General features: G+C 41.2%; 3 protein-coding genes across 5 annotated transcripts in view; 1 reads left to right on the top strand and 2 right to left on the bottom strand.

Annotated features, from left to right (window-relative positions):
• Positions 1 to 20,030, bottom strand: part of EXOC6B (exocyst complex component 6B) — a 555,911-nt gene that overhangs the window by 495,858 nt on the left and 40,023 nt on the right. The window lies entirely within an intron of this gene.
• LOC132213222 (protein C1orf43) lies at positions 808 to 2,134 on the bottom strand. The gene has a single exon (XM_059659447.1). It carries the CDS (start codon positions 1,984 to 1,986, stop codon positions 1,225 to 1,227), a length of 762 nt encoding a protein of 253 aa, XP_059515430.1. The 5' UTR covers positions 1,987 to 2,134; the 3' UTR covers positions 808 to 1,224.
• CCT7 (chaperonin containing TCP1 subunit 7) overlaps positions 1,040 to 20,030 on the top strand; it is a 354,827-nt gene continuing 335,836 nt past the window's right edge. The window contains exon 1 of the mRNA XM_059659437.1: positions 1,040 to 1,047. The gene's annotated coding sequence lies outside the window, so the exon portion shown is untranslated. The remainder of the gene's footprint in view (positions 1,048 to 20,030) is intronic.

Genomic DNA, 20,030 nt, shown 5'->3' with positions numbered 1-20,030 from the left:
CTGGAGAGGACATTAGCTAAGTGACAGAGAAAGACAAGTACCACATGATCTCACTCATATGTAAATCCTTAAAACAAAAAATAAACAAGCTTAAACAGATGGATTGTTGCCAGAGACGGGAGGTGGGCAAATTGGTGAAGGGGATTAAAAGGTACAAACTTTTTAAACTTCCAGTTATAAAATAAATAAGTCCTGGGATAATGTACAGCATGGTGACTAGAGTTAACATACTGAATTAACATATTTGAAAATTCTTGAGAGCAGATCGTAAAGGCTTGATCATAAGAAAAAGAAATTATAACTATGTGTGGTGATGGATATTAACTAGATTTATTGTGGCGATCATTTCATAATATATACAAACATTATGTTGTACACCTGAAACTAATATGTTATTAGTCAATTATACTCAATTTTTAAAAAAAGAAAATCCAGCCCAGCTGTCAAGGCTCAGTGGCTGAATGTCGACCTATGAACCACGAGGTCAATGGTTCAATTCCCAATGAGGGCATATGTTTGGTTGGGGGCGCAATCCCCAGTAGCGGGCATGCAGGGGGAAGCCAATCAATGATTCTCTCTCATCATTGATGTTTCTATCTCTCTCTCTTCCTTCCTCTCTGAAATCAATAAATATATATATATATAAATTTTTTTAAAAGCAGCAGGCATCACTTACCCACAATATCACTGAACACCAGAAGGCAAGATACTCAAAGTAATATAAGCCAAGAATTTGAAGTTCAACCACACTGTCTTTGAGTATAAAGTTTATAGAGCAGCCATTTTGCATGTACAATAACTCAAAACTTATTTTTTTTTTGTTTTATTGTTCATTTTATTAATTTATAAAGTCAGACCAGTGCATTGGTCTGACCATTCTTCCCCTGTCACCCCAACTCTCTCACCCTTGGGATTATAGTCTAGAAAGGGGCAGATGAACTATGATCAAAACCAAGTGAGGATTTTTAAGGAAGCTCTGACAGAAACATTAAGAAAAACATCTTAATTCAACTCCAGAAAAAAAGTGCTACCAAAGGAAAATAAAGTCTTAACTGGTGTTTTGAAACTGGCCATAAGGAAGGCTTGGAGAATGATTCTCTAGGCATGAGGTCTAAGAGCTGTGGACACGACCAGGAGCTTCAGCTGATCCAGATGACCTGAGGGGCACCCAGCAAGCACCGTGCAGTCTCTCTGGCTCCATCCACAGCAAGCCCTTCAGTGCCATCACAGAGTGCTCTCTAGTGTGTTATAGTTGTCCTTAAAGCTCTTCAATTCAAGGAAGTGCTTGGCACGTTTGCTCTTCTGGCTGGAGGGGAGGTAGGTCACCTGGATGGTTGTTGGGGAGACTTCAGGAGACTGGGTTAGGTCTTTGGCTGCTGACTGATGCTGTCGCTGGGAGTTCCCACTTCGTGCTTTGACCACTGTGGCCAGCTCACTCAGGGCCTCCTGATAGCGCAGGTACTCTCTCTGGCCAAAGACCCCAGTCCCATAGCGGGCTGTTTCATAGCCATCCAGCAGGGTATCAATGAGGGCCTTGCGCACACCCTTGAAAGGAGTACTAGTGTTTCGAAGATCTAGCAGGTAGGAGCGAAAATTCTTGCCCATTAAGGAACGGGGATGCCGGCCTTCAGCATGAAATGGGATTTCAGAGGCACGGATGGCATCCAGAGCTTTCATCCTGTATAAGTAGTTGTAGCAACTCTGATTTCCCTGGGTGTCCAGCTGCAGCAGTCTTGCATCATCATCCGCAAGGAGCTGAGGTTCATACTTGATATCCTGAACCCTGGATAGTCGAATATCAATCTCCTCTTTTAAGTCCTTGGGGGCATTGTGTCCCACAGGGACGTGAGGTCCCCTTCGGGATTTCATTGCAAAGCGCATGATTTGCCTCTTCACAAAAATGAACAGCAGCACAAACACCAGGCTCCCGTAGGCCATCACCAGCACAACATTCACCCCCGACAGCCAGTTGCTGCTGGACGCCATGGCCTCCCCACCCCGCGCAGAACTGCTCCGGTTTACCCCGCTGCCCTGCCTCGTCAGCCCGGGCTCCTCCGAGGCAACGGCGCCTGGGTTCTCTGAAACCCCCCGGCCATTTCCTTACGCGGAAAGACCAAGGATGACCCGGCCAGAAAACATGTATAAAGTTTATAGAGCAGCCATTTTGCATGTACAATAACTCAAAACTTATTGTTTATGTAAGTCCTTCTTAAGACAAATGCTAGAGAAAGAACTCTATCTAATGTAGATAACAAGAGAAACTTCTACAATAAAGATCAAAAATAACAAGTGAACATAATTAACTGCAACTCTAAGACAGAAACAAGATCAGATTAAGGGTGACACGATATGGAATATAAAAATAGTGTGTAAAATTATACAACTAATAAAAATAAGAGAGAAGCCGAAACCGGTTTGGCTCAGTGGATAGAGCGTCGGCCTGCGGACTGAAGGGTCCCAGGTTCGATTCTGGTCAAGGGCATGTACCTGGGTTGCGGGCACATCCCCAGTGGGAGGTGTGCAGGAGGCAGCTGATCGATGTTTCTCTCTCATCAATGTTTCTAACTCTCTCTCTCTCTCCCTTCTTCTCTGTAAAAACTCAATAAAATATATTTTAAAAAAAATAAGAGAGAAAAGATAGCAGGTGGAATAAGCTGGTGGAATGTCTCCTACCTGATACCTGGGAATCAAAGCTAAGCAAATCAAGTACAAGTCTACAATCCCTAATCTAAAATCCTTAGTACAGAAATGTTACATAATTCAGAAATTTTCAGATTTGAAAAAACAAATATATGCATATATAATACACTAGAGGCCCGGTGCATAGATTTGTGCACATTTGAAAGGAAATTAATTAGAAGAAATATTTTAGAGGCCAGGGAGGTTGGCTCCAGGGCATGTCCAGCCTGTCTCGCCCAGTCCCAATCAGCAGGACCCCAGCAGCAAGCTAACCTACCGGTCAGAGCATCTGCCCCTTGGTGGTCAGTGCACATCATAGTGACTGATGGAACGGTCCAACACTTAGCATATTAGGCTTCTATTATACAGGACTAGAGGCCCAGTGCACAAAAATTTGTGCCCCCCCTCCGGGGGGGGCTCCCTCAGCCCAGCCTGTGCCCTCTCGCAGTCTGGGACCCCTCAGGGGTGACCACTTGCTGGCTTAGGCCTGCTCCCCGGGGGATTGGGCCTAAGCTGGCAATCAGCCATCCGTCTGGCAGCCCGGCAGCCCTCAGGGGATGCCCACTTGCCAGCAGGGAGCACACCTAAGCTGCAGTCGGACATCCTTAGCACTGCTGAGGAGGCAGGAGAGGCTCCCACCACCACCGCTGTACTGACAGCCATCAGCCTGGCTTGTGGCTGAGCAGAGCTCACCACTGTGAGAGCGACTGACCACCAGAGGGCAGCTCCTGCATTGAGCGTCTGCCCCCTGTGGTCAGTGTGTGTCATAGTGACCAGTCATTCCCAATCTTTCTGCTGTTAGGGTCAGTTTGCATATTACCCTTTTACTATATAGGATAGAGGCCTGGTGCATGGGTGGGGGCCGGCTGGTTTGCCCTGAAGAGTGATCCGGATCAGGGTGGGGGTCCCGCTTGGGTGCCTGGTCAGCCTGGATGACGGGCTGATGGCTATTTGCTGCTGGTCACACCCCCTTCAGGGTGGGGGTCCCCACTGGGGTGCCTGGCCAGTCTGGGTGAGGGGCTGAGGGCCGTTTTCAGGCTGGCGGGTGACTGAAGCTCCCAGCCTCTTTTTTTTTTTTTTCTTTTTTTTTAATTCTGGGATTTATTTACCTTCTATAGTTGTCACTGGAGCTGAGAGCCAGCTCCAGCTGTGAGGCCATGGCTGGCTGAAAGCAGGTTTCTGGATTTGTTTAGCTTCTATAATTGCAACATTGTTGCATCTAGAGCTCAGAGCTGGGCTGCGGGAGGCGGGGAACCTTGGCTTCCTCCATCACCGGGGCAACCAAGCCTCATGTTTGCTTCAGCTGCCTGGCTGCCAGCTGCCATCTTGGTTGGCAGTTAATTTGCATATCTTGCTGATTAGCCAATGGGAAGGGTAGCGAAGTTATGGTTAATTACCATGTTTCTCTATTATTAGATAGGAGGATTCTATGTGAGGTCTTAAGAAACATTCCACAATCAATCACATTAGTGTTTCTGTAGCAAAATGTAGGAATATTCCCACAAGTGGTAAATATACAGAATATCATATCTCATCTCATCCCATATTAAGTTTTGTTGCCAAATGAATTTAGGTAGGTTTTGACAACAGGTGGTTTTCAGAGCCTTTGGGATTTTCAAATCACAAATCAGAGATAATGGGCTGGCAGGGTTCCAAGCATATTAAGACTATAAAGTAATATTATTTACTAATGCCGAAACCGGTTTGGCTCAGTGGATAGAGCATCGGCCTGCGGACTGAAGGGTCCCAGGTTCGATTCCGGTCAAGGGCATGTACCTGGGTTGCGGGCATATCCCCAGTAGGAGATGTGCAGGAGGCAGCTGGTCGATGTTTCTCTCTCATCGATGTTTCTAACTCTCTATCTCTCTCCCTTCCTCTCTGTAAAAAATCAATAAAATATATTTTAAAAAAATATATTATTTACTAATATTTAGTGGTAAAGGAAAAGAGACAGGGGAAGAGTATAAATAAATTTTCCTGTTGCTGTCAGATGAGAAACCAATAAATACTATCTTTTTTTAAAAAGGAGGGGAATAAAAGGGAACTGAGGATACAATATAAAGTTACCACAAAAATACATACTTTTTCATTCAAAAAATAAGAGACCGTGAGGTACAGCATCATAGCAGTATCATTCTTCACCTTCAAAACAAATAATTTTACTTGATACTAAGTTATTTTTAAATTATCCCGCTCTAAAATCCCAGGTTATTATACTTGCAGAATGAATTGCTAATAAGCATAAAAGTCACTAGGGGGCAGCAGAGCACAATGAATGGAACACAATATGTAAAATATGCTTCTGAGATTCACTATATTACTTCAGAATTTTTATTTTGAAATAATGTCACAATGCACAAATAATACAGAAATCTCCTGTATAGCCTTCATGCAGAATTCTCCAATTTATAACATTTTAGCCACATTTATCTTATTATTCTCTTTCTGTACATGTAAATTTTTCTAAAACATTTGAGAATTTGTTGTATACATTATATCTTAAAACTGCAGTGTATTTCCTCTCTTATCTCACTAAGGTACACTTATCAAAATAAAGAAATTTAGATTGATACAATTATAATCTAATCCACAATCCATAATCCAATTCTGTCATACCAATTATGTTCTCATTTTAATTTGTTTCAAGGTATCTTTGATTTCTTCCTTGGTCTGTTAACCTATTCATTGTTTAGAAACATGTTACTTAGCATCCATCTCTTTGTGTGTTTTCCATTTTTGTTCTTGTGATTGACTTCTAGTTTCATACTATCATGGTTAGAGAAGATGCTTGATATGATTTCAATGTTTTTAAATGTATTGAGACTTGTTTTGTGTCCTGACATGTGGTCTATCCTAGAAAATGGTCCATGTACATTTGAAAAGAATGTATATTATGCTACTTTGGGGTGAAATACTCTGAATATATCAATTAAACCCATTTAATCTAATGTGTCATTTATGGCTGTTGTCTCCTTGATTTTCTGTCTGGAAGATCTATCCATTGATGTCAATGGGGTGTTAAAATATCCTACTGACTGTATTACTGTCGATCCTCCCTTTATGACCATCAAGATTTGCTTCATGTATTTAGGTGTACCTGCACTGGGTACATAAATGTTTACAGGGGTTATATCCTCTTGTTGGGTTGCTCCCTTTATCATTTTGTAATGTCCTTCACTGTCTCTTATTATAGCCTTTGTTTTAAAGTATATTTTGTCAGATATAAGTATTGCTACCCCAGCTATTTTTTCATTTCCATTTGCATGAATATCATTTTTCATCCTGTTACTTTTAGTCTGTATGTATCTTTCGTTCTGAGGTTGGTCTCATGTAGACAGCATATACATGGGTCTTATTTTCTTATCCATTTAGCTACACTATGTCTTTTAACTGGATCATTTAAGAAATTTACTATTAAAATGACTATTGATATGTACGTATTTATTGCCATTTTATTCTTTTAACTATGTTCCTGTTGTTTTTTCTTTTCTTCTTCCTTTTAAAGAAGACTCTTTAACATTTCTTGTAGCCTGAGCTTAACAGACTAGTACTTCCACGATACTACTCTAACATTTCTGTTCATTTTTCCTTCATATTATTGCTCTCCATAAGATTGCCTTCTATCCAAGCAAAACAATTTTTTAATCCTATAAACAGGCTGACTATTGGGATGGACTATATTATGCTACTATAACAAATAACCCCAAAATATCACCGACTTAAAACAAAGATTTATTTCTTGCTGATGGCATATGACTACTGTGGGTCAGCAGGAGGCTCTCCTCTACAATGTTCTCACTCTAAGAAAGAGCCAACATTTAGAGCAGTTGTCAGCAAGATTTTTCTATAAATGGCCAAAGAATAAGTATTTTCAGCTTTGTGAAATATATGGACGCTGTTGCAACTATTCAACTGTGCTGTTGTAATACAAAAGCAGTTGCAGATAATACATAAACAAATGAGTATGGCTATGTTTCAATAAAACTTTATTTACAAGTACAGGCAGCAGAACATATTTGGCCCACATACCAATCAGAGCACTGCAGGTCATTGTGGTAGAGTAAAAGAAAGCATGGACTCTTAAAACTTCCATTTGGAAGTGACTCATCACTTCAGCTCAAAGCAACTCACATGGTCACACCTAACTTCCAAGGGTAAGGACATAACATGCGCCTGGGAGGAAAAAGAGAAATATTAAGTGGATAATCCTAATGAATACCACAAAGTATATTTTCTTGCTCACTTGTTTCCACTTACTGGAATGCCCATCTCTCCTTTCTCTACAAATTCAAACCATAACCATCTCTCAAGATTCAGTTGCAATGTTACCTTCTCCAGAAACTCCCTGAGTCTCCAAAGACTATGTATGCCTCTCATCATCTCTCAAAGCCCTCTTGTCTGACCTTTCTTATATCAAGTGTTTTCTACATTAATAAAATAAATCATCTGAGGACCATATATTATATCTTATTGATCCTTTGTATATTCCATAAGACTTAGTACTATGCCTTAAGAGGAATTCAATCAATGCTTGTAGATAAACTAAAGTATTGCTGGTGTCTCTGTTTTTTTTTTTTGTATAAGGATTTAAAGTGGCATGTAAAGATACAAACTATATAACATTAAATAAAATAAAAATAGGAGAGAGCAGCAACCTAAGATCACAAGTGAAGATGATACACAAGGTACATATTAAGAAAGCATGTATCTTTTTTGAAGGTGAGGCACAAATTTAGCAGTAAGTATTGTAATAGCCTAGCAGAAGAAAGAAAGAGTCATCTTATCAATCACAGTATCAATAAGATAAATACCTGTTCAGGACAGGCATAAAGTTAAATAAAATATTTCGATATTTTTTAAATAAAGTAATACATTATTTTCAAAAAGGGATCAATAAATGCTTTTCTAAACAATAGGGCTAGCATGCAGAAGATGCTGAAAGAATAATAACAACCAGGAAATATTTATTTAAGGATATAAAGGTAAGGTATGCTACAACTTGACTATGAAGAGCCTATAGTAGGCAAAAGAGAACAGGTAAAGTTGTGATCTGGATTTTAGGAAAAGTTTATGGCAATGGTATGGAAAATAGACCGCTCAGTAGACTTTACACTCAGCTAGAGCAAGACTGTATCTGTCTTGTTTACTGCTGATACAGTCCGTGCTGAGCACAGCATGTCACACATAGTAGACCTTAAGTAAGTATATATTTATTCCAAAAATTGAAAAGAATGAAGTAGAGACACCACCAAGGAAACTGTTGTCCAAGGTAACATTAAGGGCCTGAATTAGGCCTTTGTCAGGGGAAAGTGGGGATGACATCAATACTGAGTGAAGTGTTTATTTAAATGCTAAGTTTTATGATTTATGAACTACAGGAACTTAGCTACACAGACTAGAGCAGCAATCTGATCACAGAAACACAAAGAACTCTAAAAACAACTACCTGACAATCTTTAATGTATTACATATTATTAAAAAGTAATTCTTACCGAAACAGGTTTGGCTCAGTGGATAGGGCGTCGGCCTGCAGACTGGGGGGTCCCGGGTTTGGTTCCGGTCAGGGGCATGTGCCTGGGTTGCGGGCACATCCTCAGTGGGAAATGTGCAGGAGGCGGCTGATCAATGTTTCTAACTCTCTATCTCTCTCCCTTCCTCTCTGTGAAAAATCAATAAAACATTTTTTTTTTTAAAAAAAGTAATTCTCAAATCTTTAAAAAGCCTGTATGCCTCAATCTCCAGGGTTGGTGTTTTTTTTCCATAAGAGGTAGTTTTAAGAAAATGTAAGATTATGATTTAATCTTAATTATAACACAAACTTCAGTTAAGATCAAAAAGAGATTTTTGAGACAGCACTATTAAATTCAAAGACTAAAAGAAAGATCCATCAAGCCATCTGAGCTAGATAAGCGAGACATGACTAAAAGAGTTTTTAATACTTTATATTCATACTAGAGTTCCGGTGCACAAAAATTTGTGCTCTCGGGGGGGGGAGGGGGGGTCCCTCAGCCCGACCTGTGCCCTCTCGCAGTGTGGGACCCCTCGGGAGATAACGACCTGCCGGCTTAGGCCTGCTCCCGAGTGGCAGAGGGCAGGCCTAATCCCTAGGTGCAGCCCCTGGTCGGGCTCAGAGCAGGGCCGATTAGGGAGTTGGAGCACCGCCCCCTGTCATGCACAGAGCAGGGCGGATTGGGAGGTTGCGATGCCACCCTCAGTCACGCTCAGGATAGGGCTGATTGGGGGGTTGGGGCTCCGCCCCCTGTCACACTCAAGGCAGGGTCGATTGGGGAGGTTGTGGCGCCACCCCCTGTCATGCAGAGAGCAGGGCGGATCAGGGGGTTGGGGGGGCGCTGCCCCCTGTCACGTACAGAGCAGGGCCCATCAGGGGGTTGGGGAGCTCTCCTCTGTCACGCACAGAGCAGGGTCAATCAGGGGGTTGGGGAGCTCCCCCCTGTCACTCACAGAGCAGGGCCCATCAGGGGGTTGAGGAGCTCCCCCCTGTCACACACAGCGCAGGGCCAATCAGGGGGTTGGGGCGCCGCCCTCTATCACCCACAGAGCAGGGCCAATCAGGGGGTTGGGGCGCCGCCACTGTCACACTCAGGGCAGGGCCGATGGGGAGGTTATGGCTCTACCCCATCACACACAGAGCAGGGCCCGTGGGGGGGGGGGGGTTGGGGGTTGGGGCGCCGCACCCCGTCACACACAGAGCAGGGCCCGTGGGGTGGGGGGGGTTGGGGTGCCGCACCCTGTCACACACAGAGCCGCAGGGCGATCAGGGGGTTTGGGCCCTGCCCCGTCACACTGATCCCGGTGCCTGGAGGCCTCGTGGCTCCGCTGATCCCAGTGCTGGGAGGCATATTACCCTTTTACTATATAGAATAGAGGCCTGGTGCATGGGTGGGGGCTGGCTGGTTTGCCCTGAAGGGTGTCCTGGATCAGGGTGGGGGTCCCCACTGGGGTGCCTGGCCAGCCTGGATGAGGGGATGATGGCTGTTTGCAGCTGGTCACACACCCTTCAGGGTGGAGGTCCCCACTGGGGTGCCTGGCCAGTCTGGGTGAGGGGCTGATGGCTGTTTTCAGGCTGGGACTGAAGCTCCCAACTGCTCCTTTTTTTCTTTTTTCTTTTATTCTGGGCCAGCTTTAGCTCTGGCTCCAGCTCTGAGGTCTCTGCTGCTGCTGAAAGAAGGTATCTGGTTTGTTTCAGTTCTATAATCGAAACTCTGTATCAACTCCAGCTCTGAGATCCCAGCCGGCTGAAAGCTGGTTTCTGCGGTTTTGTTTAGCTTCTATATTTGTTACAATGTTTCTTAAACTGCAGGCTCAGAGGCCAGCAAGGCAGGCAGGGAACGTTGGAGTCCTCCGTCACTGAAGCAAGCAAGCCTCATGTTAGTTTCAAGCTGCCTGGCTGCCAGCCGCCATCTTGGCTGGCAGTTAATTTGCATATCACCCTGATTAGCCAATGGGAAGGGTAGTGGTCGTACGCCAATTACCATGTTTCTCTTTTATTAGATAGGATTTTCCCATTCAAGCATGACCTTAAAATAATTTATGAAAGGATGAGGCAATACCTATCGCATAGTACTTTCCTAATATAGCATATAAGTTTTGATATAGCATTGCAGTCAAGAGCAAAGACACTGGATGCAGGCTCCAGTTCAAATTCCAGTTTCTTTGCCTAGCTATGATCTCTGCATTATTCAACATCTCTGAGCTGGTTTCCTCATTTACCTCATAGGATTGCAGCATTAAATGGGTTAATATGTGTAAAACTGATTGAATAGGGTCTGGCACAAAGCAAATACTCAATGAATGTTAACTGCTGTTATTAAAATTATCTAGTACAAATATAGGTGATAAGTTTAATGTGAAGGCTAGTCATTTAGCCTGTGCATGAGCCGAGCAAACTACTAGTATCAACATTTCAATTTAGCAACATGCTGAAATTGGACATTCTTAACAACATATGTCCTTCAGGAATATCAAGAATCTCCCATATGCCTAGTACTGGCTGAGCAAGTTATGATCCCATTCTTAACTTGAGTTTACTCCTTAAATCTTCACTTCAGCTTTTTCTACAGGATCCTAGGATGAGTCACAACCTCTCCAGTGAATTCCTGACTTAGCCTCTTTTATAGGCTGTGCCTGGCTGATTCTGGGTGCAGTGCCATGTCTGGCACTATCTCTTCTGAGAATGCTGATGTGGTGGAATTCAGCTGTGTTTAGGCTCATTTACCTTGTAATTTTCCACTGTTTCTTTAAAGAGGGATATAAGCACAAAACATGACTGTTAACTGCTGTTATTAAATTTTGTATTTAGCACTATAAAGCTCTCTATAATCCCAAAGGAATTAAGACAGACCTTTGTATCTATCTTCTAAGAAGCATTATTGACAAGTCCCACCCACACTGCCAATCATGTGAGACTTAAATAAGTTATCCTTTATAATAAAGAGGTGATATGCAAATTGACCATCACTCCAACACACAAGATGGCTGCCCCCATGTGGACACAAGATGGCCAGCTGGGGAGGGCAGTTGGGGGGGACCAGGCCTGCAGGGGAGAGCAGTTGGAAGGGACCAGGCCTACAGGGGAGGGCAGTTGTGGGGAACCAGGCCTACAGGGGAGGGCAGTTGGGGGCAACCAGGCCTGCAAGGGAGGGCAGTTGGGGGCAACCAGGCTGGCAGGGGAGGGCAGTTGGGGGTGACCAGGCCAGCAGGGGAGGGCAGTTAGGGGTGATCGGGCCAGCAGGGGAGCAGTTAGGCATCAATCAGGCTGGCAGGGGAGCGGTTAGGAGACTATCAGGCTGGCAGACAGGCGAGTGGTTGGGAGCCAGCAGTCCTGGATTGTGAGAAGGATGTCCCAGATTGGAGAGGGTGCAGGCTGGGCTGAGGGACACACACACACACACACACACACACACACACCTCCACAAATTTCATGCACCGGGCCTCTAGTCGAATTATAAAAATGTTAAAACCACCATTTTTCACCTGAGATCTCTAGTTCAAATGTACCTGACATACTGTCATCAGAGTGAAATGACAACATGTTTTTTTAATAGGTTTTTACTGACTTTTAGAAAGAGAGGAAGGGAGGGAAATAAAGAGAAACATCAATGAGAGAAAAACATTGATTGGCTTCCTCCTGCACACCCCCCTCTGGGGATCGAACCCACAACCCAGACATGTGCCCTGACCAGGAAGCGAACCAGTGACCTCTTGGTTCCTGGGTCAATGCTCAACCACTGAGCCACACCAGCTGGGTGATAATAAATATTTTTTTAAATATATTTTTATTGAATTTTTACAGAGAGGAAGGGAGAGGGATAGAGAGTTAGAAACATCAATGAGAGAGAAACATCGATCAGCTGCCTCCTGCACACTCCCCACTGGGGATGTGCCCACAACCAAGGTACATGCCCTTGACCGGAATCGAACCTGGGACCCTTGAGTCCGCAGGCCGACGCTCTATCCACTGAGCCAAACCAGTTAGGGCAATAATAAATATTTTTAATACTCCTCCTCTACTTACTACCCATATGTAACTCTGGGCAAATCATATATATATATTGTTATTAATTTCAGAGAGAAAGGGAGAAGGAGAGAGAAACAGAAACATGAATGATGAGAGAGAATCATTGATCAGCTGCCTCCTGACTGGGGATCAAGCCCACAACGTGGGCATATGCCCTTGACCGGAGTCAAACCCAGGACCCTTCAGTCTGCAGGAGGATGCTCTATCCACTGAGCCAAGCCAATGAGGGCTGGGCATATTTTTTAACTTATCTAAACCTCAGTCTCCTTGGCTATATAAAATGAGATATTATACTAATATCTATAATAGCATTGTTATTCTTAAATGAGTTAACATGCACATCAAGCTCCAATCAATAAATGCTACTTTCTTGCCCGGCTGGCGTAGTTCAGTGGTTTAGAGTCGACCTATGAACCAGGAGGTCATGGTTCGATTCCCAGTCAGGGCATATGCCCAGGTTGTGGGCTTGATTCCCAGTGTGAGGGGTGTAGGAGGCAACCAATCAATGATTCTCTCTCATCATTGATGTTTCTATCTCTCCCTCTTCCTTCCTCTCTGAAATCAATAAAAATATATTTTTAAAAAAATAAAATAAATAAATGCTACTGTCTTTCCATTCTTTCCAGTCTCTCCCTACTTTATCCCCACCTCTAAGGACTATAAGATGAAAAAGTTTGGGAGACTAGGATATACATATGTGCATTTAGCTTGTTGGAGCACAGCTTGCAGGCATCAGGGTTCTTAAAAAGACCTCAACATCTTCTGAGGTGAATGTGAAATAATGATATCAGTCTCCTACTATTAAATTTTAGCTGTCAACCAAGTTCCTAAAAGTGGGTCTGATTACATGGTTAATGTTTGTGTCATGATTAACATTATCGGAAAGAAAACTGCTTCATTCATGACTCAGAGGTCAAAATGTTCTACCTTTCAGGCATACTGTAAAGATCAGAACTAGTGACTGATGGTGCCAACATTAATTTTCTGCCAACTATATAAGAAAAGACCAATGTGACTTTTTTCAGTTTTCGAATTGGAGAAGGCCTTAGGTCAGTGATGGCAAACCTTTTGAGCTTGGCGTGTCAGCATTTTGAAAAACCCTAACTTAACTCTGGTGCCGTGTCACATATAGAAATTTTTTGATATTTGCAACCATAGTAAAACAAAGACTTATATTTTTGATATTTATTTTATATATTTAAATGCCATTTAACAAAGAAAAATCAACCAAAAAAATGAGTTCGCGTGTCTTCGCCATCACTGCCTTAGGTGCAACTTTCTCTGGTCATCCCAAATCTGAGTTCATCTGACACCAGCTGCCTCTACCATGCCACTGAAGTTCAATTCTAACAAAATCAAAGTTGCATATCTGAGGTGTACCAGTGGGGAAGTTGGTTTCAAGTCTTCTCTGGCCCCACGATTGGTCCCCTGGGCACGTCTCCAAAAAAGGCTGGTGATGACTGAAACTGACCATTCAGAACAGACAGCCCCAGATAGAGGTATTACCTTCAACCTCTGCCCTGATCATCAAAACCCTCAAAGAACTACCAAGAGACAAAAAGAAGAAGAAAACATTAAACACAGTGGAAATATCGCTTTTGATGGGGTTGTCACCATTGCCCAACAGATGCAACACCCGATCTTTAGCTAGAGAACTCTCTGGAACCATTAAAGAGATCCTGGGGACGGCCCAATCTGTGGGCTGCAATGTTGATGGCCACCACCCTCATGACATCAACAGTGGTGCAGTGGAATACCCAGCTAGTTAAGAACTACAAAGGAAAATATTTCAATTAAAGATCATTTAACAACAAAAAAAGAAAGAAAGAACCAATGGGATGCCCAAAGAGGAAATAACACAGTGAAAAAAATCTTGATTCAAATCCCAGCACTATCTCTTATTAACTGTAGAACCCTGGAAAAGTTACCAAACCGATATAATGTAACATAGTAATACTGGCATCTAAGTCATAAGACATGGGTTAACTCTGGCTGGTATAACTGAATCTGGTCTCAGGGTTATTTTGAAGATTAAATAAAATAGTATGCCCAAATAGCAAGGCATGTGAGACAAAGTAGTGATAGCACCCAAATGTAGTTTGCTTGTCCTTATCATTATTTCCAGATATTCTTATTTTAATTTCATCCACTTGTTTGAACTTTATCCTCCCTACCAAAAGCCTGCATACAGCATCTAGTGAGAAACACAATATAATAAGGAAAATATTGGCATTTACTTAGAGTTAGACACTGGGCTAACTGCTTTATACAGTTTATCTCACTTAATCCTTACAATTTCCATAAGGCAGTTATATAATTCTAGTTTACAGTCAAGGAAACTGAGGTTAGATAATGTGCTCAAAGAAACTGAGGCTAAGAGTTTAAATAATTTGCCCAAAGTCAGTTGGTTAACAGAACCACAGTTACTTTTGACCTACCAGATATCTCTAATTCAATACCTTGTTCCTTCCAGAGGCAACCATTACCATGAGCTTATGATAAACATTTCCTTGCTCTTTTTTATATCTGAGCACATATGTATGCATCTATATACAGTATTGCTTAGTTTTGCCTATTCTTAAATTTTAACAAAGGGAATATAGTACTGTATTCTTTTATGCCTTTTCTTTCAATATTATGTAAATAATGAGATGACTCCAAGTTGTTCTCCCTTACCGATGGTTCATTCATTTTCTTATTGTATAACTAGTAGCCCTGCGCACAAATCCGTGCACCAGTAGCTTGCTGCCACCCTCCTGTAGCTCTCTGCCCACTGCCCTGCCCTCCTGTAGCTCCCCCCCCCCCATAGCTTGCTGCCCTGCCCCCTCCTGTAGCTCTCCACCGCCCACTTGTAGCATGCTGCACCACCCTCCTGCTGATCCATGATCTGGTCATTACCCAGTCGGTCGTTACGCATCAAGGTGTAATGACCATTTGCATATTACATCTTTATTATATAGGATGTTCTATTATATGAACATATTTATCAATCCTACTGTTTTTTGGACATCTGCATTGTTTCCATGTTTTAGCATAATTATGTACACTGGTGCTGTGACCATTTCCTTTATATCTAACCTGATGCAAATGCACAGAACTTTCTTTAGAGCAGTGAACTTCAAAGAGACATAAACCTACATAAAGGATACACAAATAATACACAGAGACATTCCAAATGGTAAGTAAGCATATAGTTTCTCAATAATCCAATTTCAGACTCATAATTTCCATATATACTCCTTCCTTAATCCAATCTGCCTAAAACAGGCTACATTTATGATACAGTAACTTTAGGAAATAATATTGATTAGTTCTGCCTATTTCCTTACTCCCTGCCCATCCCAAACCCTAACTATTACTATGATACATTGGTTCCGAATATAAAATTCATAGGAGGGTAAAATGCTTAGCTTGAGGGGAAGGAAAAATTAACAAGTCAATTCTATAATAATGTGATAAACTATTATATGAGTTATGAACAATGTTCTTTAGAAGCAAAGAAAATTACTTAACTACCTGGAAGAGTTATGGAAAAAGAGATGGCAGATATTTAAAGTAGGCCTTGAACAGTGGGTATGGGTGTCAGATGAAAAATGATCGAATGGACAATCTTTGCAAACAGTCAATGAGATATAAGTGGATGTAACTAGGTACAGCTTCAGGAAAAACGATTAAAGGGGGTAAATGAAGTGGGAGATGAGCCCTTTTGTCACTAGAAAGGTAAAGATTTACACTAGAAAGAACAGGGTACATAAAAAAAGAAGATGCCATGATAATTTGTACTTATAATAACAAATAGGATGTGGGTAAAAAGTTGCTAGATATTATGTAAGACATATTAATAAAATGGAAGAGAAGAGAATGCTGAGGGCACTAAAGCTCAGCCTCAATCTCTCCACTGGAGCCACATGTGCCAGTAGGAGCTGCTCTAAATCTTATCCCAAAAGGGAGTTGTCCACGGGTAAAGACTGCTCCTCAGTATAGGGATAAGAGATGAATACAAATTTATGAACAACTAACTGTCCTTCCACTATCCACTGCCATGTTGCTCAGTAAACTCATTAATCACCATATAAATAGAGAAATCCTATAGCATGCCTTATAGATCTGCCCTTGTTAGAAGCAGACAAAATTTTGATAAAATAGATAAGCTGCCATTTGATTTTTTATTCGGAGCTCAAACTAAAACCAGTTTCTCTATGTATGGCACCTTAAATATGTAAGGCATGGGTCTCCAAACTGACATATGGGCCTCTTAACCCAGCTCAGTATCAGCTGCTCTGGAATGATAACTGCCTAGCTTTGAGTGACCATCCCTCCAGAACAGGGGTCCTCAAACTACAGCCCGCGGGTCACATGCGGCCCGCCATAAACATTTATCCGGCCCGCCGGGTGTTTTTGCCGCTGCCTGTCCTGCTTTAAAAAGTTTGAGGACCTCTGCTCCAGAACTTTAGTGAATGTCCAACAACCCTAAACGCAATCTTGAAATTCTCTTCATTACCTAAATTTTAGTATACCACCCAGATATTTTGGTGAAATGTGGAGCAACAAAGGGAAAAAAAAGTTATTCATGTAAAATCCAGTAATAATAAAGAACACTTTAATCAGGCCTGGCTGGTATGGCTTAGTGGTTGAGCATCAACCTATGGACTAGGAGGTCACAGTTTGATTCCCAGTCAGGGCACATGCCTGGATTACAGTCTTGATCCCCAGTGTGGGAGATGCAAGAGGCAGCCAACCAATGATTCTCTCTCACCATTGATGTTTTTCTCTCTCTCTCTCCCTCTCTCTTCCTCTCGGAAATCAATAAAAATATTTTTTAAAAAACACTTTAATCAGTCAACTTTATAAACTTCTATGTCCTTTGTCCAATTCCTAGAGTAGATGATGATAGATTATAACCTAAGCATAAGCATTTGAAAGAGTTAAGTGACTATTGTTTGATAAATGATGAAAATAAACTCTGAGTATCCACCATGACTCATTTTCTATAGTCGGATGCTGGAAACAAGGCTCTTAACCAATACACTATACTAAAATTTAGGTAATGAAGAGAATGAGACAAGATAATTTCTCTACAATACCTTTTATAAACTCTATGGTTCTGAAAAGACCTAAAATCAAATGATGTTAAACAGAATTTCTCTATCTACCTAAAGGAACAAGTAATACCCTCTTCCTTCTCTTTCTCACTGGTGATTTCAAAAGTAACCAGTTTATCAGAGTTGCAAAAGAAACACAGTTTCTGTAATGCACAGTTCAGGAACAAACATAAAAAATAGGTATTTGGGCTTGGTAGGGCTGTGATAGGCACAAAAGTTCAGTTCAGATACAGTAGGACCTTGTTTCTTGAACTTCATTCATTCCAGAAGGCTGATTAAGTGATTCATTCAAAAACTGAATCATTTTTTCCCATTAGAAATAATGAAATATATGCCTCAAATCAGAAAGCCCCTTGTTCTCAGTAGAAAATAATGCCACAGAAACAAACCCTACATAGAACAACAGTTTCTGTTGAGCCACAGAAAGAAAACATCAGCATCTCTATTATCAATATCTTAACCTCCTCTTTTTAAATTTCTATTTTTCTGCATATGTTTTATAATATATATTTTTAGTACTTGCATATAACTTATAAATAAATACACCTAAGGAGGATAAGTGTACTCATTGTTTACTGATAGTAATACACAGTCAAAAAATAGACAATGAGCAAAAATAACAATAATAATATCACTAAAGATATGACTTTTAAGTTTCTTTTTATACCCTAAAGTCTTAGGATACTCTTAGTTATATTAACAGGTTACCAGGTGATTCCTACAGCACTATGTTGACTGCCTGTACCCTGCAATAAAGACCATTTTCAGAAACTTTCAACTAAACTTGAATGAAGGATAAATAATGCATTTGTCATCTGAAAAGTTCCTTTCTGTATAATCAGTATAAGTATATGTCCAGGACAGTGCTTTGAGGCTCACCAAGTTTAAATAATCTTATCAGAACTAGTAGAGCTATGGTTCTCTATTGATCCCTGAAATATTAAAATTTTTATTTGCAACAAAGAGACTCATTGTTCTTACCTAGGGAAAAAAAAAATCCTACCATAAGACTGGAGTAAAGAAAGTTACTATCTTTAAACCATTTCAGCTTACAGGCAAAGCACAGGAACTTAGTGGAAGTGTTAATTCATACTATTTATCTTGCTGGAGGAAAATTTGGCAATATGTATGAAAATTTTTGATGAAATTTGCCCTAACCCGTTTGGCTCAGTGGATAGAGCATTGGCCTGCGGACTCAAGGGTCCCAGGTTCGATCCGGTCAAGGGCATGTACCTTGGTTGCAGGCACATCCCCAGTGGGGAGCGTGCAGGAGGCAGCTGATCGATGTTTCTCTCTCATTGATGTTTCTAACTCTCTATCCCTCTCCCTTCCTCTCAGTAAAAAATCAATAAAATATATATTTTTTTTAATTTTGATGAAATTTATACCAATAAACTGGGAATAAAAACCTCAAAAATATTCAAAATATCAGAAATAAAGCAGCAGCTCCACCAGAACTGTGACTAATCTTGATACAAAAAGAATAACAAAACTTGCAAACCCAACTTTAGAAACAACAGTTCTAGATGGTGAATACTATCAAAAAGCCTGTTGCTACCCAGGGCAACCTTCTGGAAACTCTGAGCAATGACAAATGAACTTGGAATCCCAGTTGACCACATACTGATAGAATCACAACTGAGTAATGCCCAAATCTCTGGCAAAGATGTGAGCTTTATTCAACATACTCTGAATCTATTTAACAGAATACAAGCATTAAGTCATCTCAACATGGCAAGAACATGCACATTAAGGCCTAAGAATTGACAAATTGTGAACAAACTAAACACATAAAAAAAAAAAAAAAAAGTCCAAACAATCTCATAGCAAATTCACTTGAGAGCTCTTTTCTCCAGGAAAAGAAAAAATAATGCTGTCAGTATTAAAACAAGGAAAATGTGGGAGAGATAATAAATATAGGAAGAGGATACATATAGGAACAGTGCACTTAAAATTATTGCATCTACAAATACAACTTTAAAAAGAGGTCTCACAGTTTTGTAAAAAATTGAAAATACTTAAAAATAGGGTCTACGCTTATCCATTTGGTATCTTTCCCCTCTTCAAGATACTTGCCTAATATCTGCTGGAAACCTGTCCTAATGAATTTATAAATCTCTATTACCTATACTGTAAATAGCTCAGCTATCCACTATATAACCTGCACAACTATACAAAGCAACCATACTGAAGAATTAACCTAAAAAGACCATACCTGAACCTCCACAGTGAATTAGACATCTTTAAGACATCTGACTATAAAGTTCCCAGAAGTTAGGCTGACCGGAGCCTCCCAGCTATATGCATAACCTATATATACCCTCACCTTTCCAAGTAACTAATGACTAGGCTATACAGCTCTGGGGCTCTGGCTGCAGACAAAGACCAGCAAGCTGTCTCTGGCCCTTGGCTCCCCAGCAAAGAGGATGCTGCTGCTTTGACTCTGGATTCTAGGACAACAAGTTAGATAATTTTGCTACAGACTCATTCTCCTCATTTACTTCAGAGTTTATTTAATTTTACTCACTTGTTTTAAATAGGTCTCGTTGCCTATTTTGTCTGTTAGAGCTCTGACAAAAAGAGACAACGGTCTGATGCAGCCTGCCCTACAGCCATGAAGAAATGAGTGGTCTAGTTACTAGCAGATTTAGCGACAACATATTGACTTCAATGAAAGAGTCTTTAAATTTTTTATTTGATGAACAGAATCC

Source organism: Myotis daubentonii, chromosome 12 (assembly GCF_963259705.1).
Source record: "Myotis daubentonii chromosome 12, mMyoDau2.1, whole genome shotgun sequence".
Lineage (NCBI taxonomy): Eukaryota > Metazoa > Chordata > Mammalia > Chiroptera > Vespertilionidae > Myotis > Myotis daubentonii.
This window is presented reverse-complemented; position numbering and strand designations above follow the sequence as displayed.

Excerpts from the sequence above, each read along its gene's own strand:
- LOC132213222 (XM_059659447.1), bottom strand. The coding sequence starts at position 1,986 with ATGGCGTCCAGCAGCAACTGGCTGTCGGGGGTGAATGTTGTGCTGGTG.